General features: G+C 47.0%; 1 protein-coding gene and 1 non-coding gene across 2 annotated transcripts; one reads left to right on the top strand and one right to left on the bottom strand.

Moving 5' to 3' along the window:
• The first annotated feature begins 1820 nt into the window (after window positions 1-1820).
• Window positions 1821-1925, top strand: LOC136630967 (U6 spliceosomal RNA). Its single transcript, XR_010792970.1, has one exon. It is a non-coding gene; the product is annotated as a U6 spliceosomal RNA (small nuclear RNA).
• Window positions 1926-11152: 9227 nt separating this feature from the next.
• DRG1 (developmentally regulated GTP binding protein 1) lies at window positions 11153-25717 on the bottom strand. The gene is made up of 9 exons (XM_066603614.1): window positions 25575-25717; window positions 21954-22077; window positions 20423-20598; window positions 13717-13786; window positions 13457-13626; window positions 12419-12549; window positions 12159-12326; window positions 11857-11979; window positions 11153-11382 (listed from the first exon to the last, which is right to left on the bottom strand). The coding sequence occupies exons 1-9, from the start codon at window positions 25614-25616 to the stop codon at window positions 11283-11285; spliced, it is 1104 nt and encodes a 367-aa protein (XP_066459711.1). The 5' UTR covers window positions 25617-25717; the 3' UTR covers window positions 11153-11282.
• Window positions 25718-26414: the final 697 nt, after the last annotated feature.

Here is a 26414-nt window from a genome sequence, read left to right on the forward strand (position 1 = left end):
AAATGGAAGCCGGCCGTGTGTATCCTGTGGCAAATGGCAACAGCATCCTCAACTGTGCATGTGCCGGCCAGCACATTCGCAGCACAAGAGGCCACGTCATCGCCATTGCAGTCTTTTGAGTGATGATTGTGTAAATGTGCCAAACTTTCAGTCTTCTGCTGAATGATTGTTTTCAAGCATAACTGAAAACACATCGTTCAGCAGAACAGCTGATGAGCAGAACCGCAGGCTGTGGTGCTCTGCCCTCAGAGCTGATTTAGCTGATTACTTTCGCTTTAAACTTCCAGTGGGCATATTTGGTATTTCAGCCGCACTTCAGTAGCAGTGACCAATTCCAGTGACCTAATTGGTTGTTGGGTACACCCCCCCCCCCCCCCCCCTTTGGAAATGTGCACGAGTGCTACTTCATGAGACCCGCGGGGGTGGGTTAGGGTTACTTGCCGACCCTCCTCCAGCCCTGCTGCTGCTTATTTAACAGGCCGGCCACTCATGCACATCTCCAAAGGGGGGGGTGTACCCAACAACCTATCAGGTCAATGGAATCGCTCACTGCTACTGAAGTGCGGCTGACATACCAAATATGCTTCCAGTGGGGCTGACAACATTTATCAGCTATAAAAAAACCGTGGGAGGTCTGTTTCCTGATGACTCCTAGCACACGCTGCTACTTGGCACTAATGCCAATTAGTACCAAGTAGTGGTTTATACATAATGATTGCTCAAAAGCCATCTTTTGAGCGATCATCTTTGCAGTGTAAATGCACTCTTAGGGTGCGTTCACACGAACGTATATCGGCTTGGTTTTCACGCCGAGCCGATATACGTTGTCCTCATGTGCAGGGGGGGGAGGCTGGAAGAGCCCAGGAGCAAAAACTCAGCTCCCGCCCCCTCTCTGCCTCCTCTCCACCCCTCTGCATTATTTGCAATGGGGAGAGGTGGAACGGGGGTGGGGCTAATTCCCAAAACTTAGCCCCGCCCCCCATTCCGCCTCCTCTCATTGCAAATAGTGCAGAGGGGCGGAGAGGAGGCAGAGGGGGCGGGAGCTCAGTTCCTGCTCCTGGGCTCTTCCAGCCTCCCCCACCCACCCACACATGAGGACAACGTATATCGGCTCAGCGTGAAAACCGAGCCGATATACGTTCGTGGGAATACACCCTTAGGTTGAGACTTTCATCTGATAAGTACCATTCACCAACTCTGGAATGCAACTAATAGCTGGTTGTGTGGATGCTTTACTAAGTGAGATATCGCTATTCTAGTTGCTGGCAAGAAGTGTCTCAATACCTCTTCATATATTGCCTGGCAGGAACTCTACATCAATCACCACTCATTCTGACAGCTGAACCTTTATCTTCAAATAGGACTTTCCCCTCGTCATCCTGACAGCATACACACAGCATACACATGGAGGTTGCCTGCTGGACACCTGTTGGGACAGGAAGCGGAAACTACAAAAGGCAACTCCCACCACCGGCTCACCAGTGTCTTCCTGTCCCTACAGGACAGTCCAAGCGGGCCTCCAGGTGTATCCTGGAGGTGAATGAAGAAAGAAGACTCCCATGCAGCCTGTCCGCCTGTGGGGGGACGACTCTCTGTTCGGGCTGGCAGGGCTTGCGCGGGTGAGACCCTACGAGGGGACCCTCACCCGCAGGATCTACCCAGCAATGTTCCCCCAGTGGGAAAATCCTCCCCCGGTACGCTGCCCAGTGGGGTTGTCGTACCGGTAGGAAGCAGCCCCGATACCTGCAGGCTCGGACGCCGGTGTCTCCAGGGATCCACGTCTAGAGAGGTATGCCAGCTGCGCTCGGGGAAAAAAAAAAGTGCTCGCTTCGGCAGCACATATACTAAAATTGGAACGATAGAGAAGATTAGCATGGCCCCTGCGCAAGGATGACATGTAAATTCGTGAAGCGTTCCATATACCACCATGTGTGTCTCCTAGGCGGCGGGTCCGGTCGGCGTCCCCACGTGTGTGCGGGTCGGCGTGCGTCTCCACGAGTGTGCTGGTTGGCGGTGTCCCAGTATATGCGGTGTATCCCCCGGGTCGGCCGCGGCGGCGTGACGTCAGCGCGGCCGCATCATGGGGGGCGGGGCCTCACTTAAAGGGGGCGTGTCGGCACCAAATTTGAAAATTTAAAAGGACTGGATTCCTCTGCATCTCTCCTGGCTGCACCTTACTGAAGATGTCAGCCAGAGAGGACACTGAAAGCAGCCTGCTGGTGAGTAGACTGCTTTGGGAGTACCGGGGAGGGAGGATTGAGACATCAGGATCTGGTGCTGGAAGTGCTTTTTGCTTTCTCCGTCTCTTAGGACAGAGATGCACAAAAGGTTAGAGAGGCCAAAAAGCGAGTGCGCAAATGTCCAGTTGGCTTGCGGCGGCTAGAAGGGGGCCACACCAAGCCACTATGCGCGGACCCTACGGAGAAGGTGATCCGCAAAGAGGGCTCCTCGGGCATGTCGGACATCCGATCCGCGAGGAGATTGAAGCCTCGCTCTCCTCTTTCTCTGCCGCCCCCCACGGAAAGGGTAAGGCGGGCACGAATGGAAGAGTCAGACTCTGAGGAGGTCCTAGAAGATTCTCCTTCAGAATCCATGCCGCCCATGAAGGATACAAGGAAGTATTTCTTTTCATCGGCGGACTTGGGTCAGCTGTTAACTGCAGTCCGGCGCACCATGCAGGTGGAGGAAGAGGTGCCGCAGCAGCCATCCTTTCAGGATTGCCTGTTCCGGGGACTCCTACCACAGCCAAAACCGTCATTTCCAGTTAATGACATTTTAAAACAGCTGATCCTGACAGAGTGGAAACAGGCAGATCAGAAATTCTTCCTGTCCAAGGAATTCAAGGATCGGATGGTCTTCACACCAGAAGATATCGAGTTCCTAGAAACCATCCCTAAGGGGGAGCTGGCGGTCGCCAGGGTCTCAAAAAGCAGCCCTCCCCTTTGAGGACATTTCCCAACTGCAGGATCCACTAGACACCAGAGTGGATTCTACGATGGAAAAGGCCTGGGAGACCGCGGCCCTGACCGTCAAAGCCAACATCACGGCCACATCTGTGGTGAGATCTATGTCAGTCTGGTTAGACCAACTCCAGACGCTGATTTCTCAGAGGGGCTCTAGGGAGGACATCTCCAGCTGCCTTCCCCTCCTCCAGAGGCAACTGGCTTCCTGGCAGACGCCTCTATGGAGTCAGTGAGGTTCAGGGCCCGTTCAGCAGCCCTCTCGAACACAGCAGGAGGGCTGTCTGGGTTAAGGCCTGGACAGGAGATAACGCCTCCAAGAATAGACTCTGTTCCCTGCCCTCCCAAGGACACAGAATCTTCGGGCCTTCCTTGGATACTCTCCTAGAGAAGGCATCGGATAAGAGCCAGGGACTACCATCGGAGAAATCGTTTAGGCGGCTTCCTCCTCCTACCCTCCTCCTTTTGTTCCCTCTAGAGCATACAAGGGGAAAGGGAAAACCGGACGCTGGTCCTATCCCAAAGGCGGAAAGGGTGAGAATCTGCCTTCCCGGATCCTACAAGTAGGGGGTAGACTGAAAGGGTTCGCCCTTAGATGGAACGAGGCGACCTCCAATCCCTGGGCCTTACGCCTAGTCTCGGATGGCTACAAAATTGAAATTTCCTCCCCCGGAGGTTCATAGTCACCCCCTGTGAGTCACCTGCGTCTGCTCAGGCCCTCCAGTTGGGGGTGCAAGAGCTGTTGTCCCTAGGTGCCATCACTCGGGTTCCCGCAGAAGGACTATTCAAGGGGTGCTACTCCCCCTTGTTCCTAATCAAAAAAAAAACAAAACAATGGATCCTATAGAACTATAATTAATCTGAAATTCCTGAATAAATCTATCACGTATCAAAGATTTAAAATGGAATCGGTGCGGTCAGCAATCCCCTTAATTGCGCCGGATAGTGTCATGGCCACCGTGGACTTAAAGGACACATATTACCATGTCCGTATACACATAGATTCCCAGCGGTTTCTGCGGTTTGCCCTGGTGATAGATGGCTCTGTCTCTCACTTTCAATTTACGTGCCTGCCGTTCGGGATTTCCTCCGCACCCCGGGTGTTCTCCAAACTGGTGTTAGAGATGGTGGCGGCACTGACAAGGTGTTGATTGTCCCATACCTCGACGATTTCCTGATCATAACAGGATCGGCTTCAGAACTCCAGTTCCAGGATGAGTGTCGGGCACTTTCTCTAAGCACTAAAGTCTCCCTTAGGAGAGGCATGAGGGTCCTCAGCCTCATGACCTCTTGCATCAGGTAGTCCCTTGGGCCCAGTTACATTGTAGAACCCTCCAAGACTTTATCCTAAACAACTGGGATAAATCCCCCGCCTCCCTGGATCGGAAAGTCGTCCTTACCTACAAGATAAAATCCTCCTTGGAATGGTGGATGTCTATCTCTAACCTTGCCAGAGCCACGGCTTGGTACCCCGCATCCCCAGTATCCATCTTTACTGACGCAAGTGCAACTGGTTGGGGGGCCCACTTAGGCCGTCATTACGTCCAAGGGGGCTGGAACCGGGAGGAAGCTGCTCAATCCTCCAACTACAAAGAACTTTGCGCTGTCTGGAAGGCCATTCGGGGCCTCGAGACAGAGATCAGGGGTAGACACATTAAGATCTTTTCGGATAACATAACAACTGTGTCCCTCATCCGCCACCAGGGATCCACGCGGAACCCCTGCCTCCAAGACCTGGCGGCAAAAGTTCTCGGGTGGATAGAGCAGCGGACGCCTTCCGTCACAGCGTACCACGTAAGGGGCCCAGAGAACTCCATGGCGGACCATCTCAGCCGCAGGAAGATAGACCCCGGGGAGTGGACTCTACATCCACACGCGTTCCAGCTAAATTTAGAGAGATGGGGGACACCCAAGGTGGACTTGTTCACCTCTCGGGAGAACACCAAGTGTCCCCGGTTTTTCTCCATGGGAGCAGACGGGGGCTCCCTGGGAATAGATGCACTATCCCAGGCCTGGGATTGGGACCTTGCATACGCCTTCCCACCTATCCCCCTGATTCCTCGAGTCCTAAGGAAAATTCAGGAGTCCCCAGGCTCCGTTATCCTGGTGGCCCCATTCTGGCCCAAGAGACCCTGGTTCCCGCTCCTGGCCGCTCTCTCGACACAGGATCGCCTCTACATCTGCCGCAGAGAGACGACCTCCTTCAGCAGGGTCCCCTGATATGCCCAAAGGTCCGACAGTTCAGACTGGTGGCCTGGAAGTTGAGCGGGTAAAATACCTGAGCCGGGGCCTATCAGAGGGGGTGACCACTACGTTATGTGAGAGCCTCAAAAAATCCACCTGAAAAATATACTCCAGGGTGTGGGATACCTTCTCTAGGTGGTTGGGGCATAGTATACATGACCTCCAACAGCCCGACATTAACAAAATATTGGAGTTCCTACAGGATGGTTTGGACATGGGGCTAAGACCTGGTACCCTTAAGGTCCAGGTGGCCGCCCTTGGGGCCTTCTTCGACTTCCCCTTAGGCGACCATAGGCTAATTAAGAAATATCTGAAAGGGGCAGTCAGACTCCATCGCTTTATAAGAGAAACCATGCCCCCATTGGACCTGAACCTTGTTTTGCAGGCCCTCTGCGCACACCCCTTTGAGCCCCTGGAAGATCTATCAGTAAAGATCCTCCCCCACAAAGTTGCCTTTTTAGTGGCCATCACATCCGCTCGGGGAGATCCAATCCCTCTCGATTAGGACCCCATACATGACCACCTTCCCAGATAAAATAGAGTTCAGGCCTGACCCCTTCTTTCAACCAAAAGTTCTCACAGACTTTCACAGAGAACAGCGTATAGTACTTCCCTCCTTCTGCCAGGAACCCCGTAATACCACAGAACAGAGGTTCCATAATTTAGATGTTAGACGAGCAGTCCTGAAGTATTTGGAATTCACACATTCCTTCAGGAAGTCTAACAACCTCTTCATTCAATTTCAAGGTCCACGCAGAGGAGGGGCCGCTACTAAGGACTCCTTAGCGCGTTGGGTCAGGAGGGCCATAGAAGAGGCGTACAGATCCCAGGGGATCCCACTCCCGGGCGACGTTAGAGCCCATTCCACTAGGGCGGTCGCCTGTTCCTGGGCGGAGAAAGCCCAGGCGACAACCGACCAGATCTGCAGAGCCGCCACGGGTCGAGCACACATACTTTCGTTAAACACTATCGCCTGGATTTGGGGGCCAACCGGGATATGGCCTTTGGGCGGAAGGTGCTGCAGGCAGTGGTCCCTCCCTAAAGCCCTTGGTCGTTGGTATTCCTCCATGTGTATGCTGTCAGGATGACGAGGGGAAGACAGGAATTAGGTCCTACCTGTTAATTCCTTTTCTTGAAGTCATCCTGACAGCATAGGGGCTTTTCCCTCCCCTTCGGTTATATTTTACATGAAGTAACGTATTGTACTATGATTTCCATATTAGAAATGATTGGTTAAGCAAAGCCGGGTCACTGTAGTTATTTGGTACACACTGGTGAGCCGGTGGTGGGAGTTGCCTTTTGTAGTTTCCGCTTCCTGTCCCAACAGGTGTCCAGCAGGCAACCTCCATGTGTATGCTGTCAGGATGACTTCAAGAAAAGGAATTAACAGGTAGGACCTAATTCCTGTCTTCTCACAGAATGGTGAGGTGCATGCTAAGGGGTTAACTAAAGAAAATATCTTGCAATTTGTTAATACTGCAGAGCATAGTTACATCCTGCAGCTTCAGGGTAAGTATACATCGCGGCTGCTGGCTGTTTCTTACAGCCGACACTTGCCTGCAACAGCTGATAAGGTGCGCCACCAATTCTGACAGTGGCATTTAAACCACCTGACTGATTTGGGTTGCTTCTGAAAGGCCCCAGGGCTGTCATAGCAGAATGCCTGTCAGATCACTGTATAATGTAATGCCATGGCATTACATCATACTGCAGGAGCAATCAAAGCACTGCAAGTTCTTTGTTCCCTCTGGGGACTAAAAAAAAAGGAGGGCCATGTGATTAAGGGGTTAAAGAAGCACTCTACTGATAACACTCTGCACTCTGGACCAGATGGCCTGTCACTCTGCTGGAGGTCTCTTCTATAGAATTTTTTTTGCAGCCTCTTGTCTGATGCTTCTCCGTCACCATCTTGAGGTTTCACTTGCACAGAATACTGTGCTGTCAATCCTATGATGGATCACATAAGAAACTATAGCATGTTTGCCTGCTCTGAGGACAATGTAAATATTAACTTCTACACTCGCCTAAATAAGCTAAAGACCGTATGTATACAGTCAGTTATAATGAAGATGATTATCCTTATGTGTGACGGGGGCCTCTTATCACCAGTAACAGAGTTCCTGTTTTCTATGAAAACAGCATGTGTGGTACACTTTATGGAACTTCATCGCACATGAAGAGAACGGAAGTGTTGGACATTTCTGGGGGGAGGGGTTCACCATAAAATCACATGACCAACTGAAAATTTTTCAGCTAGAAGGGAATAACTAAACAAGGTATTACTAGCGTATTTGTATATACTGGGGGAATAGCTACATAAATGAATGGGGTGGAATCGGGCACTGCTACTTTAAACAAGCAGATGCCACCATTACTAAGCTGCTAGATGCATGCTTGTTTCCACACCAACTCTGAAATGAGCATAAATTGTCTGAAAAGAATCTAGCCAGTGGCATCAACCTTGTAATATACTCATGGAAATTGTTTTATTTTTTTACTATTGAAAAGCAAGGCTGAAGTGCAGCTCCTCTGCACGCCACTGCCTGCTGTTAGGCCTTCAGCTTTCCTAGCAACTGGAACCTTAGGATGTCGTCTTGGGGGAGGGGGCTGTATTTACAGGCTTGGCTTTCCTGCACTTACTAACTGCAGATCTGCAGTCGGTGTGTACACAATCTCTGCACATACCAGGTTAGGTAACAAGAACATCAGGAAAGGCAATTATCTTAGTTGCAGGCAAAACAGCATAGTTCTTCTTGGACTGATCTTTATATATGCTAGGACCATGCAACACACGACCTAGTAAGGCTGCCTGTCCGCAGGCGATCGGCTTGTGATAAATCACTGGCGGATCACTCTCTGTAAAGCTTTCCATAAGATTACTAGGGAAAGTGCAGCGCCAGCATCAATGAGCAGAGAATCCTAGCATTTCCCCGCTTGCAGGATTTAAATTGCGGCATGCTGTGATTTTCTGTGGTGAGCCTGTCAGTGCTCCCTCCCTTCTTCGCGGTGGAATATTGCTAGTGATATTCGGCCTTGGACAGGGGGCTTTAAGCAGCTAATAGAGATCAGTGCGATAATTATGCAGTTTTGCCTACAACAAAGATAAGTGCACATACCAGGTTAGGTAATAAGAATTATTCTGCTTTGCTCACTGCAAACTAAAGACCCATAATGCAAACATAACTAACCGCACATAGCAAGTTGGAGGGAGAAATTGTGTACACTCTGGCTGCAGATCTGAGAGCAGTGTGAGTGCATGAAGCTGAGCCTGTGAAGACAGCCCCTCCCCCACAGCTAAGAAGATATCATACTGTCTGAATTGCTAGGGTAGTTGAATCCCTAAGGGCAAGCAGTGGATTTGCAAATCAAGGTAAATGCATCCCTCTTTAGTGATACAGTCAATAGCCTGTATATCAGTTTTTTAATCAAGTATAAGCTTTCTGAAAAGATGGTTTCTAATAATTTTTAAAAGGCCAGTTTTATTCTTGAGTGAATAGTCAATCTTCTGTTGCGAAAACTAATGTGAATGGAGACTCGAACACTGTTCACTTGGATGAAGAGTGTCAAATCAAAGCTGGGCTTCATATTTTTTTGGGTGCTCTTCAGCTCAGGCTGCAGAATTTCCAGTTTTTAAATCTCCAATACATTGTGGTATATTAAATGCCGGCACTAGAAAATAGAACCTGCAAAACACGGGCCCACATGTGGCTATTTTGCTAGAATTTCTCTTTTTAAGGGTGCTGTCACACTTGCAATATCGCTGCATAATGTTAAATGCATCGCACAAAAAGCCCAAGTTTATACTTTGCTATTTTTGTGTGATGTGTGAACATTTAGAAAGTCCTATTGACATTCGTGTTAAAAAAAACAACAAACCAATATGACTGCAAGTGTGAAGGCACCCTAAGAGATTAAGCTACTATGGTGTGGTGGGAGATGTAATGCCCCTGACTATAACCTCTTTAGGGCCCAATGTCCACAGGCAGATTTTATTTATTGAATCCACATGGGTGATCGGCAGCTCTATCCGCCCATAGAGAAGCATTGGGCATTCTGTACTTCATTTTTAGTACTGAGGATTTGTTTTTAAATAATTTGCGGATGCCTCTCGCAAACAAATGGCAGCATGCTCTATTTTACAGTGGATCTGGCTCTATGGGAGCTTAGGATCTGCAGTGCATCCGCCAATACATTTACATGCATTTGTGGATTTGAAGGTTAGAAACAATTAGGGAGGTGGGGAAAAGCCTGGGAGACTGACCCACTCCCCACCCCGCACATAGATTATCTGCAGTGCATCCACGTACAAAAAAAAATAAATCTGCAATCCACGATCTCCCACAAGAGGCAAAAAAAAGATTTTAAGATACCTGCAGTGCATCCGTGGTGGAAATCTTCATGGCAAATACACCCATGCTGTTCTGAAACTGACTAGACTCATAAAAGCTGTGTCTTCAGGAATGGAAGACAAAAGGTGAGGGGTATGCCGTTCAGGAGTTGCCGAAACTGCACCTTAAAGGGGCACGGACTCTTCAAACTATTTCTGCTCCTCTTCTAGCTTGTGTTAGGGAGCATTCCCGTGGGCAAGCGTGATCTTTGTTTGAGAAACTTGGAACGATATGGTGCTTGTAAAATTGATCACTGAGTGCATTAGTTTGCAAGAAAATGGTATAGCTAAATGTGATTTTTCTTGAGTGAAAATTACACGTGATGCCATATATTTTTTTGTGTGTTCCCCTCTCTCCAGCATTGCTTTGAGAGAAATATCGCAAATTGAAAACAATGGGGTCTATTTCAGTGAGTCTTGTGCATTATGCAGCACAAGCAGCTCACTTGTGTGAATGCCCCCTAAAGCCCCATTTAGAGGGCACGATTCTGGCAAACTGACACATGCCCACATGTACTAGCTCACATGCTTTTGCACAGGAGAGAGTATCGTTGCCTCACAGTGGGGCGGCTGGAGATTTCTCTCCCCCGCCCCTCCAATTTCAAGCTGCTTAAAATCCTCGGCTATAATCGTTTAGTGTAAATAGTGGCTGTTCAGTGAATGGAAAGGGGCATGGAAGCGAGAAGAGAAATCTCCAGCCGCCGGGCTGTGAAACAATGATACTCGCTCCTATACAAAAGCACATGAGCAAGTACATGCGAGGACGAGGGTGGGGCATCGTTTGCCTGACTAGTTGTCCTAAATGGGGCTTTTGTTTCATTTCTGTAATATACTTTTAATGCAAAGTCATTGCTTTACCACTGTAAATCATGTTTCAAGAAGCATCTGTCTCTCAGCAATGCACTCTGGCGTTAGGTACAAAGCTTCTATAGCAACAGGGCTGTTTCCATAGCTGCTCCCCCTGTTGGTGTGGTCACAGGCTGACAGATCCGCAGACACTAAATTATCTCCATACCGTGGGGGAAGGGGGTCAGTAAACCCACAATAGTGTATGTAAATGTGTACATACAGTTTGGCTAGAATGTCTAAGGAACCTTTCACATGTGACAATAGAGATGTGTAGACCTCTGGGTCAATGTTATCCCTATGGGGCCTGAATTTTACACCTGTGGTATTTGTAATACACATGGATTTTAACAATATTAATTTACACAGTCAAAATTGTATGCTGGAGAATTAAGAACTTGTGTAACAGATTTCTAGCATAAAGGAGATGTAATGCCGCAAAGTCTGTCCAATAAAATGCAAGACATTCCACAGAAAACACCATAATATGCATCTATGCCGTATCCTGCAAGCAATTTCATCCGCTGCAAAGGGTCCCTAAATGCCTGCTAGTCCTGGGAAAGGGGTGAGCAGTTAGTCTATGCCTCAAATTTCACATTGGAGGTATGCCCCTCCCCACGTTGGATAAGACTCATACGAAATTCTCCTGCTTCCCCCCCCTTCTGTCCACATGCCACCCCTGTTCTCCTATATCGACATTAACCACACTCAAAGGCATAGTGAAACAAAAGTTTATTGATACTTTTCATAAAAGATATTTACAGATGGTGACTGATTACTTGCAGAAATATGGTGCAGATGTGTTGATTTCTGAAGACATAAATGACCAGGCAGTCTTGTATTAATCACTTCTTTACGATCTGAATGACATCTTCATCTTCCATTACATGATCTTTACCAACTTTTTGTGGGTTGTGCTTTACAGAGGAACCCCAAACCAATGCGCTGCGAGTAGGGGAAAGAAAAGACTTAATCAGAATGCATTGAAGTAGTGCTCCACATTTAAATATATACACATTTTATTACAACTATGGCTTCTTTTACAAGTCCTTGTATGAGTGGAAGGAACAGACAGGCAGCGATAATGCCCGACTTCACAATGTGACAGCTCTCCTACTTCTTCCACACTTAGTTGGCTCCCTAAACGGTCTCCGTTTGCCACAACACTATGTTATACAAGCAATGAATTGCTTTGATGTATCATACTCCGTGTTCCCATGCCTCTGATTTTGCCATCCTCGGTGGGCAATATTGAAGTGATGTGGTCATACCAGTCAAAAGCAACACTGTAGATAATACACATCTCTAAGACAGTCACAAGTAATTTAGCCAGTAAATCTCCCCCAAATTGGACAGGAAAACAATACGATTTATAAAAGTACTGCAGTTTGAAGATTATTCTACAAAGTGGATACTTACTACTTGAATTCTTTGATTAGATTTTTGTGGATTTTAGTGCAGAAGTCTTCAACTGTTGTACGAGAATCAGGAAGCACGACTGGCGAGGTGTAATCGGGTAACTGACCCTTTGGCTTAGTGTAGCTAATGCAAAAATAAAATATAGTATGTATTGGGAGTCAGAGGGATGTACAATTCCAAATCAAAAAGGTATTTAAATATTAAGCGGTCATACCACATTATGATGCATAAATGAAAAAAGGAGTTTAAAATAAGAGGGGCACCAGAGTCTGTTCCTTACATTAATCTGGTCTATCACTTACATTCGCACCAATCGTAAGTAATCCCAAATCTTTTCTAAGAGATCATCAAAGTTCCAGCGGTGATGGGCAGAGATGGGAACACAGTGTGGCACTTTGTAAATGACATCTAATTCTTCTAAGGAGATCTGGTCAATCTTATTCAATACATAGATGCAAGGGATGTAGACTCTGCGGGAAACAGATCAACAAGTTAGAAGATACAGGTTTGGAGAACTGTTATATATGCCGAGGGAGATCACAATTCAATTGAGTTTCAGTACCGATTTCCTTCAACTACATCAATAAGATCATCAGCTGTAGCATCGCTGCGCAGGGTGACATCGGCATTGTGAATTTTGTACTCTGCCAAAATACTCTTCACCGTCTCCAAATCCAGTTCGCTCTGAGTACACTGAAGGAGGAAGGGGGGAAAAAAAAACAAACATCAGTGGAAACCCAATCTCATAATCAGACAACCTGACAAAAAAATGTACAGGTCTATTCCAATTAGCATTCACCAATGTACTACAGTCATACCTCTACTTTCGTTGCTGCTTTCTTTAGAACAGATTTGCGCCTCTACTTACACTGCCTGCTTCTAGTTTGGCCGACAGCCCACATAACCTAGCTGTCCAATCACAGCCATTCATGGATTAATGGCTGAGCAGGCTGTCACCGAGTCGACTCAGCCAATCGGAACAATCTCTTGCTGGGAGGTGGCAAATTCAATTCCCATCTCTAGCAACAGATGCTTTGCTGGCTTGGCAAGCGCTCGACAGCCGGCCAGAAGCTCCGAAAGCAGCAGTGGGGACCCCGACAGCACCTGGAAGGAGAGTATTGATTTCCGCCCCTCCGCCCCTCCCCCCCCCCAAGGTAGTGTAGCTAGGGCGTTTAGCGCTGCCAAAAACACGGTACCAAGTTGTGCCACATTTTCGACAGTGCTGAAACCGCTGCCCATTCGTTTTAACGGGGAACGCAGGGCCGGAAACACTTGGGTGAACAGCCCCATTGAAATGAATGGGAGCATTGTACAGCGTTTAGCGCTGTGCTGAATAAGCAGCGCTAAACGCTGTACAAATATGTGGTTTGGTGTGTTTTTTGGAATGTCTAGAACAAATTAATTTACATTGATTCCTATGGACATAATTGCCTCGAGTTTCATTGGTTTCAAGTTTAGCCAATTGCTTTTGGACAGATTACCAATGAAACTATAGGTTTGACTGTATAAGCAGAGGCTCGATGCGTTTCATACACATCCTTATGAAACTACAGAAATGCCACAAATTCCTTTGAGATTTTAATGTTACTTCCATACTCACTGTGGCAGTAAGATTAATGCCACCTTTGTCCTTCTTCTTGAATCCGATGTTTGGTGGATGTTTGTTCAGTCGGATACCAAAGCCCTCCAGTTCATTTTCAATGATCTTCTTATGTCCCAGAGGTTTCAATACATCCAAGACAATAAGGATTAAATTGCAAGTGCGCGCCACTGTAGGTATAAAAGAGTATATGTAAAAAAAAATACATAAAAAAAACTTATCATTCCAGAACTATGCATACCCAGGAAAACCTAACTCACCTGCAATGACTTGGCGACCTCTGCCTTTTCCATCTTTAGCTCCCTCAATGATTCCGGGAAGGTCAAGCAACTGGTAGAAAGATAAGTTATATACACATATTATACACACAGCACCCTCCAGAAACTTAGAAACAGAAAAAAAAATGGAAGGAAATAGTCAAAAATAAAGATATTTAATTTTACAAATTAGTTTTGGAATCTGGAGATAATTTTAACTTTTGGACTTCTCGAAGTATCTTCTGCTGTACGACAACCTTGCATACTATTAGTATGAGGTGGATCAACGTTGGATTTCTTCTATTAGAATACCTTTCTATTCTTGGTGAAAAACCTCAAAGACGTGTTTCTGACTAGCGAGTTGCAAACTAAAGCATTGGGCGTTTCCAAACTTCTAGAGGGTACTGTATTTTTTTTGACCCTTGCACTAGTTATAAAAGCATATAAATTGGTTTAAGATGATTGGTCATCAGATTATGCTGCCCCACGGAGGGGCAGCATAGTATTGGGTCGTTCCGCTCACATATTAGTCAAAAGGGAAAAAAATAAAATAAAAAATTTGTGCCATTTGACTAAGGCCCCCTGTCCACGGGCGTTGCGATATTCCACGGCGGATCTCTGCCGCGGGAGCCGCCGCCAAACGGATCTCCGCGGTGAGCCTATCTGACAGATTGGCTCACTGCGGAGAATCACAGCAATTCGCAGCATGCTGTGATTTGCCGCCTGCGAGCGGAGAATCACTGTGATTCTCTGCTCGTGGACAGGGGGGCTGTGCTTTCCATAGCAACGCTATGTAAATTGTGCACTGCGTTCCCCGCGACCAGATTATCGCCGTGGGGAAAGCAATGCCAAAACGCTGTGGACAGGAAGCCTAAGAAAAGTGATAAAAAAAAATACACTGAATACACTGTATTCATGAGGACGGTGCTGACTGACTGACAGGCTGCTGTGGATGCAGACTCACAGCAACCAGTTGTCAATCACAGCTGAGATAAACTCTGTATTCTCTGATCATTTCTTTTAGCCAAATGGTTTAGATTAACAAAGCAGCTTACTAAGGGCCCTTTTGTCATTCAGTTTATGCAAGCAAAAAAAAGTCAAACAATCAGCTAGAGTGTTTACTGTAAATGAAGGCAGAAGGCCCCTAGAGATCTCCGACTGGCTTCACCTAAACACATTTATTTATATAGTGCATGCATATTATGCATCACTTTACATCACCATGATACTGCGTTCTGCTGCCATTGGGACTCGCAATCTTTAGATTTCTATCCGTTTTTGAAGTGTGGGAGAAAACTGGGAGTAAACCTACCCAGGGGGAGAACATACAAACTCCATGCAGATGCTTTCCTTGGTGGGATTTGAACCCAGGACTCCAACGCTGCAAGGCAACAGTGCTAACTACTAAGCCAATGTGCTTCCCATACCGCCATTTACTGAACGATCACTCCTGTGTGATAGCATTATTGGGGCAACTGTAATTTTAACCCCTTTAAGGCCAATATCTGCATCTTTTAGGCAACGGGTAGATAGAATTTCTTCAAAGGGTTAAAAGTAAGTCTAAGGTACGGATGGTCTTTAACCCCTTCATGACATGGCCTATTTTGGGCTTAAGGAGGCAACAATTTTTGGTGGATTTTCTTCTCCGTTTATCAAGTCATAACTTTTTTATTTTTCCGTCGACGCGGCCGTATGAGGGCTTGTTTTTTGCGTGGCGAACTGTAGTTTTTATCGGTGCCACTTTTAGATACATTGACTATACAGATAGTCCCCGACTTGCGAACATTCGAGTTACGAATTTCGCTAGATACGAACTATCTGTCCTGCACAGTATGATGTAATGCTATGGCATTACATCATACTGTGCAGGGACCGGACAGGCTTCTATCAAGCCTGATAGAAGCCTGTCCGGTCACATCGCGGTTGCTGGGCAGCCGGGGGCCTTCTGAAAGGCCCTAGGGCTGTCTATGCAGAGCGCCTAGCAAGCCGTGCGCTTGATAGGCACTCTGCATAGGCAGCCCTGGGGCCTTTCAGGAGTCCCCGGCTGCCTAGCAACCACACAGCGTCCCGCGATCTCATTGTGGGACGCTGTACCGGCCCCCTGAATATCGGGTGCAGGCTGTTTATTACAGCGGGCACCCGGCGGCAGCAGTTCCGACGAGCCGCGCCGCTCGGCGGAACTGTTAACACTTTAAATACCGCTCTGACAGCGGTATTTAAAGTGTTAACAGTTCCGACAAGCGGCGTGGCTCGTCGGAACTGCTGCCGCCGGGTGCCCGCTGTAAGAACAGCCGGCACCCGACGTTGTATGGAGCGGCATCCACCCGCGATCCCGCGCCATACTACCATTTGTTCGACTTGCGAACAAAACGGACTTGCGAACGGGCTCCCGGAACGGAACCTGTTCGCAAGTCGGGGAGCACCTGTATTGTAAACCTTTTTTTTTTATGATAGCAGGGAGAGAAAACGCATCAATTCTGCCATAGATTTTTTACATTTTTTTTACAGCGTTAATCATGCAGCATAAATGAGACATTCCATTTTTTCTGCGGACCGGTACGGTTACAATGATACCAAAAGTCTTATATTTTTTTTTAGGTTTTTCCACTTTTCTGCAATAAAACCCCTTTTTTTTGGAAGTCTTTTTTTCTATTTTAATTTGCTGCATTCAAAGTCCTGTAACTTTTTTATTTTTTGATGTACGGCACTCTATGAGGCCTTATTTTTTGCGAGATGAGCTGTAGTTTTTACTGGTACCATTTTGGGGTACATACGGCTTTTTTGATCACTTTTATTGCGTTTTTAGTGAGGCAAAATGCTAAAAATTAGCATTTTGCCTCAGTTTTTTAGCGTTTATTTAAGCGTTTTTTTCCGTGCACAGTCAAAAGCATGTGCAACTTATTGTACGTGTCGTTACGGACGCGACAATACCAAATATGTGGGGTTTTTATTTTTTTTTAACCTTTTTTATGCTAATCTGAGAAAAAGCATAAAAAAATAGTTTTTTTTTACTTTTTTTTTTTAATTCATTTTTTTAATCTTTGTTTTTTTTATACTGTTTGTGTCCCTCTGGAGGGACTTTAACCACTGCCCTGATGATCGCTGTCATAAGGCATGGCAGAGCTACTGCTCTGCCATGCCTTATCGCTTATACAGCGATCATAGGCATAGGCAATACAGGACGCCAGTGTCTGGCGTCCTGTTGCCATGGTGACAGGCCAGGCTCTCGCGATGACATCGCGAGTTCCGGCCGAAGATACAGAGGGAGTCCGCTCCCTCTGTGAATGCATTCCCTGCTGCGATCTACTTAGATCGCGGCAGGGAAGGGGTTAACAGCGGGGGGCGCATCTCCGATGCCCCCCTGCTGTTGCAGCGGGATGCTGGCTGTGACTGACAGCCGGCTCCCGCTGCGGGATCATATGTGATCCTGCGCTATCTCCAGGACATAAGTTTACGTCCTGTTGCAGGAAGTACCAGGCTGCCAGGACGTAAACTTACGCCCTGCAGCGGGAACGGGTAAAGAAAAAAAAGAAAGAATTTTGTACCACATTCTAATGTAAAAACTGGCAGTAACAGATTTTTCCCTACTCTTTAGGGCTCATGTCCACAGGCCCGCATGCTTTCCCCGTGCAAAATCCCACAGCGGATTCCACCCGGCCCACAGACATGAGGTCAGAAAATACATAATACTCACCTGTCCGGATGCTGCGGGGCTCTCCTCCGTACTGGCCGGATCTTGTTTCTTTTGCACAACAGATGTGCTCGGGACACCGGTGGCGTGTCACGCATATGTGCCTAGCAGTCTGTTTTTTTTTTTTTTTAAACACCTGATTCCCGCGATAGGGACACAGAGACAGCTGCATCTGTATCGCAGATCTGGATGGCTTCCAAGGAAGCCGCAAGAGCCATCCATGTGGGAAAACCCTACAAAAATGGAGAATGCCTGCGGCTGCTTTCCCACATGTGTGAGCCTGCAGTCACGTGACTCCCTGGATTCCCTGTTACAGCAGAGCTCCAGGGTCCTAGAAGCCCCTGATCAGCATTCCCAGTGACAATAGTCACTACAGGGGGATGTTTTACCTATGGATGCCCCAGATACAATGGAAAAGGGTCAAATTTAAAAAACACACCATGTGAAGGCCTTATATGACGTCATGGGGGACATAGATAATATTAATTTTTTTTTAAATTACATAAATATGTATAACAAGATTACAGATAAAATAAACATATATGCAGAAGAAAGAAAATAACCCAAAGCAGACGCCAATCAAAACTGTTTTCGTATGCGCTCTGTATTCCAAAACCATACATATCATATATCAGAATGTCCAAAACAAAAAAAGGAACCCATTCCCATAATTTATTTTAGCGTAAATATACTAATTAAAAAAAATGACAAATTTTTTTAAATAATATTTTTTTAAAGCTTTTTACCCCCAATAAAACTAAAACACAAAAAAAAAAGCAAGCGGTTTTTCCGCAGCGCTTTTTTACTTTTGTCGTGTATTTGTCGCGTATTTGGTGTGGTTTTGGCTGCGTCCATAGAGGTCTATGGACAAAAAAGCGCTGCGGAAACGACCAAAGAATGAACATGCTGCATCTTTTAAAACCGCGCCGCAGTTGCATTTCCGCACTGCGGCTGTGCGGAAAAAATCCGTCCTGTGAGAACAGCTTTTTGGCAAATCTCATTAGTGCTGCATTGCACTGCAAACGCAGCGGTTTTGCCGCAGTGCGGATATGCAACGGCAATCCGCCCTGTGTGAACCCAGCCTAAGCTGTCTGATTCTTGAGAGGTTAAGGCCTCATCAACAATTTAGGGCGGGTCTTACAGAACTAGCAGCACTGGCTAAAGGATTCTAATAAGGACCTCCAATTACTGCTTCAAGATATTTGCGATTAAGCTGTTGACCAATGCGCATGTGCGTTTAGGGCCAGAGAGCATGCGATTTCACCACGACTCTTGACGTCAGCGGCAAGGAAAGGAGGGCATCCAGCCTAGGGGCGAGCATTATGGAATGAAGTGGCGATTCGTGGCTCAAGTGGCCTGCCATCTAGACTTAAAACCAGGTCATTAGTATATCAGGTGCAGTGATAAAAGTACATTTTGGGTTCAAGAGCATTCCTCTTTTTATCACAAACATATGTCTGGGATGCATTAAAAGTGAATGTGAGCACTGTGGGGCTGTTGACAGGTTCCCTTGTAAGAAGACACAAAATTACATGTGAAACCAGGCACACTGATCCATCCCTATTGCCACTTAAAGCCCTTAAAGGGGTTCTGACATCAAAAAAAAAAAAAAATTGTACTCACCTTGCCTGGCCCGATCGCCAGGCATGTCCCCCTCCAGCCGGCATCTTCTTCTGTGCCTTTAAAGCAGAGCAGGAGCGGTCAAAAAGACCGCTTCCTGCTCTGGTCCGTCCGTCAGACACTTCCGAGGTCAACGGACGGACCGCCACAGCAAGCACGTCACAAGCAGTGCTTGCTGTGGGCGGCCCGTCCGTCCGGCTGAACTCCGGAGTGCTGCGCATGCGCAGTGGAGACGCAGCCCGTCCTGACTCCTGTCAGAGGGCACCTCTCCACTGCGCATGCGCGCGATCCCGGAGCAGCGCGGCTCGTGCAGACAGAAGAGGAGGAGCAGCGCCTGCCGGGAGATGACCCCCCGATGTCAACAACAACAGAAGACAAGGTAAGTATTATCTTTTTATGCTTTAGCAGCCATTAAACCATGGGTTCCCTGGGTCCATTAGGCAGACCAGGGAACAATGGCTGCTAAAGCATAAAAACATTATTCATGTCAGAACCCCTTTAAGCTGGAGCCACATACAAAATTCACCAGCAAAGCGACCAACAGGAATCAGTCTGAGAACACACTCAAATTTGTCAAGGTAAACTCAAATTAAACTTTCAACACCAGTGAGGTTCCCTATGATGAAGCAGAGATTCAATCGCTTTCAGATGCTTATGAAATACTTAAAACATAAAGACTGTTGGACCCAATACCTTTTAGTCCTCCTTCACACGAGCGATAAGGCATCGCTGCGAGAAAATCGGTGGTCCGTGCGTCATTGCTGCATTTTCTTACGGCAATACCGTGAGTTTGTGGCGCTACAAAGTCGCACGACTTTGTAGCACATCATGAGAGGATTTGGGTGGAAGTAGGGGGGTGGGAGCTTGAAATATAAGCCCTACCCTGAAAATAAGCCCTAGCTGCAGAAAAAAAAAAGAAATGTAAAAAAATACATACACATCACCTCCACGACGCGGTCCGGGGCTCCGCTGCATCTTCTCCCCGGTCCCCACCTCTGGTCTTCAGAATCTCTTCTGGATGGGGAAAATCCCCGCCTCCAGGAAGCGCTGGCTGTGATTGGCTGAGGGCCTCAGCTCAGCCAATCAGAGCCAGCGCTCGTTGAACCAATCACAGCCATTCAATGAATGGCTGTGATTAGAGATCCCTCATGCTTCATGGCTGTACAAGCCACATACTCCAAGATCCTCTGACCACAAGAGCTGTAGCACGAGACCCCCTCTCACTGATGCCATCATAGGTGACACCTTTGGCACTGTCCCCATACTATGCTGTCCTCTCACCACCCATGTGTAATATTGGTGATCAGTAGAGATAAAAACAACAGTCATATGTGCTACCCCCTTGCCTCAAGATGTGCATGCGGCTATGCTGTCCTTATCATGTGAGAACAAGATTACCTGAATTTTGGCTCCTTTGTACCTCACGACGCCAGGTACGGTGGTCAATGTAGTGAATTCATATGCTGCCACTTCAGAATAAACACCAGCCAGGTTGCTGAGAAGTGTTGACTTCCCCACAGATGGAAATCCCACAAATCCAATTCGGGCATCCCCAGTCTTTGCAACATCGAAGCCTAAAACATTTTTAAAAAAAGTCTATGATTAAACTAAATCATCCCTGTGACATACGTATACTGATTGGCTTTTATTGAACAAGCACACAATGTGCATGACTGTAGCAAGTATGCTTGCAATTGTTTGGTTATTCACTGACTATTTAGGCAAAACCTCTTTTTAAACAACCTAAGGCGCTGTTTCCGTAGCCCTTATTAAAGTGAATGGGAGTTATGAAAATAGCGCAACGCTGTTTCCATAATTCAGGGAATTACACAAGCCGCTTACCGCACTGTGCTATGCCATATCCATAGCTCTCATTCACTTCAATGAGAGATGCACAAATAGAACAGGGCTGAAGCGCCTGGCTGTTTCTGACAGGTGGTTGGAAATTGAGGGAAGGATTTTCCCATCTCGGCAATGAAAAACCGATACGAGAATACCCTTTAAAGGGGGTGTTATTCACATTTTTAGTGGCCTATCAAGAACTTTCATAGACATCACTGGGGCATAAAGAGAAAGCTCCATGGATTTCTTGAGCACAGTGATATAATCCTTAAAGGGATTCTCCTATATGATAAAGCATATAGCGGTAACACCACAGTGCACGTAGTCATTCCCTTTGTGTTTCCTGGTTACCCTATCATCCAACTCCACCAGGCACAGTAATCACAGCTACTACTAGAATTATTGCCACACAGGCAGCAGGAAATGCAACCAATTGAAATGCATTTGAAATGCAACCAATAAATAAAATAGGCAACTAGAAATTACACTCAGATCGCCTTTGCTAATTGTTAGTTGTATTTCGCAACAAACTAGGTCACAGCCTAGACTTGTCAATCAATGAATGATGTACGCTTGTGTTAGCACAAGAGACTAAAGGGCCATTTACACACAATGATTATCGCTTAAAATTCGCTCAAAAGCTATAGTTTGAGCGATAATCATTGTGTGTAAATTCTCCCATCTTTCACTCTTTGGCTGAACGGTGATTTTTAGGTGAGCATAAAATCCAACATTCAGCAAGAGAGAAGATAACATAGACCGTAGGCTGTGTTTGTTGTCCATGGTGCTGTATTCTCCATGGAAACTGCTCATTACATTGTATTCAGTAGAAAGCCCATGGCAGAACAAAAGGAGCTGAATGCAGAGAACAGACCACCTACTGTTCTCTGCATACAGCTCTGAAGGCTCGTTTACATGCAAATGAAGTTGCCAACGGACATTAGTGTGCATTAGCAGTTTATGCAAAACAATCGCTCAAAATCTTTTTATCTTAGCATGTAAATGGGCCTCTAGGCAATCTGGTTCTGGAAAGCGTGAGACAAGCAGTGTCAATAAGGTCATCATCAGAGCTCAGAAGAACACCTACCTTCCCCAGGACCACCCCCTCCACCACCTTTTGGGGTTATGAGTTCACGTCGCAGCTTGGCTAAACGTGCTTTCAGAAGACCAAGATGATGTGCGGTGGCTTTATTTTTCTGGGTTCGGGCCATCTGCAAAGCAAAGCACAACATCGTTACCCATAAATATATGATGAGCACCCAAAAATCAGAGCCATAGGAATCCACAGAGCAATAAACAAAATGGTGTGTGGTCTAATTAGGGTGATCAGCAAAGCTGTAATGTAACAGTTGACTGACGGTATTACTGCAGTGGAATCCACGGTCTGTGCCGCAAGTCATCCGTTACTATTGTTCCTCTAGAGCTGTATTTACACGGGCGAGTGCAACATGCAATTTTACTCACGATTTCAGTGCATTTTGCAAGGAAAAAAAAAAGCATTGCCCCACATTCGATATTCACGCATGTTATTGCAATGGTAAAAATAAAACCGCATCACTCTCACATGCAAACTGCATTTGCATACGAATCCGATGCAGTTTTTTTTAACCCAGCCATAGGAATGAATGGGCAATATTGTTGAAAAATAGGACATGCTGCGATTTTTGTATCTCGGACTCTAGGTCTGACAGAAAAAACGCCCATGTGTATAAGCACAGAAAACAATGTGCCATTTTCTTGTGCGGGTTCCGTCCGTGTAAACACATCCGCACTGTAAAGCAATTAGGCGAAGGATTCACTTTAAAGGGGCAGTTCCCAAATTAATATTTATCAGCTACCCACAGGATACGTGATAAGTGTCTTATCTGTGGGAGTCTCACTGATCATAAAAATGGGTATCCTGTGCACCACTTTCCTACCCAGAGCACTCCCCCTTCCCGCTCCATTTAAGCTCCCCCACGTTCAAATGGCCAAACATAAACACTGCTGCTCCATTCATATCAATAAAAAGCGGAGAACAAGTTCTCATCCCCTTTCGGCAGTCCCCTAGTTTTGAATGGAGGGGCAGAGTACATGCTCTTAAATGAGCACCGATTGACTTGCTATATTGTAGATTTGCACTTGTTAAAGACGGCCCATCTACCCATCAAAGAGTGTGAGGGTATATATATATATTGCCATATGTTTTTTTATCCTTTATACCTATATGCAAGTTCTATTCAATTCCAAATGAGAAAAAACTTATATGTCGCCTTACATCAGATATGCCAAGAGGCCTTGCCAGGCGAAGACAAAATGTGTCTTGAACAAAATGTATCTTAAAATGTACAGCAATGAAGAATCGGACGAAGGACGCGTGTACTTGGCCGTTTTCCCAGAAGCAAGATATCAAGATGTTCAAATGTACATAACTTTCACTGTCTTAGGCCGGAAATCCGGACTTCCCATATATGGAGAATGCATGCTTGGCCGTTTTCTTAGAATTGAGTGGGTGATTCTTTGCACTGGAGTTAATTGAATACGTGATTTTCTGTACATAAGCCAGAGGCGCCGTAGCAAGATAACGGCTGTTTTCACTGTCTCAGGCCGGAAATCCGGACTGCCCATATATGGTTATGAGCCCATCACCCCTTGCTGGTGATGGGACAAAGGGTATAAGATCTCATGTAATCTGTAATAAAGCGCGCAGCGCAGTCATGTCCCGTGTGAGGAATGATACCAGACCTCTGTGTGGTGTTTCTTTCTTTACGCCTGGCAGCGGGGCAAGTGGGGTGGGCCAGATTGGTGCTGTACTTAGAATTTAATTACCCTGACAAGAGGACACCACAGGTGCTTTCAGACCTGGAAGCAAATTCAACCACAGATAAATCTGCACTAAAATCTACTTGTCTTACACGTGGATTTTGATGCGGAATTGCTAAGAGCAAAATTTACAGCAATTCTGCAGCAAATTCTCACCAAAATCCACATGTAAGTTGTGAGGATTTTGGTGCAGATTTATCAGTGACGTACCGTTAAAATTCCACGGTGCATTTTTCCAACGTGGATCTGACACTTCAATCCACAGCAGGCCTCTGGGACTAAGCTTCAGAGATCCAAGATCACAAATATTTTATGCAGATCCGTCGCTTGGGATCCCCGCCGATCAGCTGATCCTCTGGCCTGCTATGAATGCAGCGGGGGTCAGACGTCTGTGCATCAATGGTCAGGAGCAGAAGTGTAATAGACAATAGAAGCGATGCTTTCTACAACACTAAGCGCTGTGGAATATGTTGGCGCCATACAAATAAAGACTATTATTATTATTACTTCCAGTCCGGCCTGCAATGAGGAGTCAGAAGTGTCATAGAAGGCATCGCTTGCATTGATTTCAATGGGAGTAAAACTGTCTGTTACACGGTATTAGTGTATCTTGACGTCACATTCCTGGTGAAGTCTAGATTGACAGGGGGTGACGCCCCCCTTGCAGCTGATTGGCTGGACAGCGTTCTTGGCAGCAGGTCCTGAAACGCACGTTCAGTTCTGTAGAGAAGCCATACAGCATCCAGCGCCGCTGCTGCCACGCACCTGCAGCAGCAAGTGGGTTCGCGGCTGGCGGTCCAAAAGGCGGAACCCCCACCCTGACTGCACAAGGGCAGCGCCACTTCAGGCAAGTCATTTTGTCGGGAGCGGCAGTGAGGGACCAGTGATGCGGGCGTCGGAGGTAAACGGAGAGCTAGCAGCACTTACATTGGTTTTCCGGGAGCGACCCACAGCGAGCAGTGATGCGGCCGGTGAAACGCAGTGGAGAGCCTGCGACCGGGATGGAGGGCTGAGCCACTGGCCACCTATGAGGCCATAGCTGAAATGCCGCCCACGAGCAAGCACACACGCTGCAGCGTCTGCATTTCTTACTGGCAGCGCTGCAGGCTTACACGGAGGGCTCCTACCACTGTAACATGCCAGCATTTCAATGTCAGAATGTAAGCCTAAGCAGAATAGGAACCCTCCACGTAAGCCTGCAGCGCTGCCAGTAAGAAACCCACACTGTGCGACTAGGACCTTCGTCCCTTCACCCTATCAGAAGCTAGGGGTGCGACAGGGGCGTTCCTCCTGTCAAACCCCTAGCTTCCGGTGGCGTCAAGGTACACTAATACCCTGTTACACTTCTGGCCTGATGACTGTTGACGACGTCCAGCCCACTGTACTGAAAGTGGGGCCAGAGGATCAACTGATCGACAGGGATCCCGTGTGGCGGACCCCACAGATCAACTAATGATGACTTATCCTGATGATAGATCATGCCTAGTAAAAGCCTGGAATACCCCTTTAACACCAGTCATTGGGGCAAATCCATGTGCGGCTGCCCGACGCGGTATCCCCGGAGACCACAACGACAAATGGCAGCTCTTTTCTGCAATGTTGATTTCAAAATCCACATGGAGAAAAATCCACGAACTACGGCGCAGATTGACGCTCCATCTAGAATGCCAAAATGGCGCAGATCAGGGTGCAGAATGCATACAGCAAATTCACCGTGTGAATAGGGCCTTAGAGACACAATACGACTCTGATTACATTAGTAGTAAGGCATTATATATGACATTTTATAGGACGGAGATCCCTTAACTACACAGCCCAGCACGGACTGCCAAGGCATCAACTACTGTGCAAACACATGTCAGGCCCAGATTACACCCCGGAGACCCCACAAGCTCTGCATAATCACCTCCGCCTCTATCTCGGCGATCTTGGCCAGCGTCCCGCTCATGGTAGCGCTTGTGTCGCACACACCACAACGAGAAACCGGGAGAGCCTCGACCCGCACCACGATCCGGCTGCGCAGGCGCAGTGATGACAAGCGGCCGAACGAGACGCTGGGCAGTAACGTCACGCACGACGTGGACGTTCTATCCGCTTTCTCTATGATGATCTGCGTCCTCAGTCCTCCAGTCAGTAGTGTGTGTGAAGGGAGGCGGCAGCTTCCAGTCACAAATATAGCTGACAGTGACTGATGAAGATATAGGAGTGGGACTGATACTAGGGATTTCTGTCACAACTGGAATTAGTGTTTTTAGGCTGTTTACACATTTCTGTAATAGTTGCATTCTGTGCCATCATAGAGGAGAGTGAAAACCCCATATATACTGGAGCCGACAGATGACCGAAAGCCATGAGCACACGACTGATCCCACTGACCACGAGCTGGGTCATTATACTGGAAGAAGTGGCGCAGCAGCTATTTGTTGTCCGCCATTTATGATAGAACGAATGAACAGAGATACAAATAGAGTGTTTTGTGTACTTTTACTTGACATACGATATGTGGTCAGCGGTGCAAACAGCTGGGAGGGCAGTCACAGCGCAAAATATATCCTTTTCCCTAAAAGTATCTTCCCACTTAAAAGATGTTGGAAAGTAGATATCCCAAATCCCCCCTCAAGGACCCCAACCAATAAGATGGGTAGCCACATGGGTATTAGTGTATCTTGACACCACCAGGAAGTAGGGGTTTGACAGGAGGGACGCCCCTGTCACACCCCTAGCTCCCGATTGGCCCAAGTTACGA

Source organism: Eleutherodactylus coqui, chromosome 5 (genome assembly GCF_035609145.1).
Source record: "Eleutherodactylus coqui strain aEleCoq1 chromosome 5, aEleCoq1.hap1, whole genome shotgun sequence".
Taxonomy (NCBI): domain Eukaryota; kingdom Metazoa; phylum Chordata; class Amphibia; order Anura; family Eleutherodactylidae; genus Eleutherodactylus; species Eleutherodactylus coqui.

Bases quoted from the DNA above. Each gene is read 5' to 3' on its own strand.
- DRG1 (XM_066603614.1), bottom strand. From the start codon at position 25,616: ATGAGCGGGACGCTGGCCAAGATCGCCGAGATAGAGGCGGAG. The intron at 22,078-25,574 runs GTGATTATGCAG...TTTGCTTTGCAG, and splicing joins TCGCCGAGATAGAGGCGGAG to ATGGCCCGAACCCAGAAAAA. The intron at 11,980-12,158 runs GTAAGTGATAGA...TTTTTGCATTAG, and splicing joins TACTTACGATTGGTGCGAAT to CTACACTAAGCCAAAGGGTC.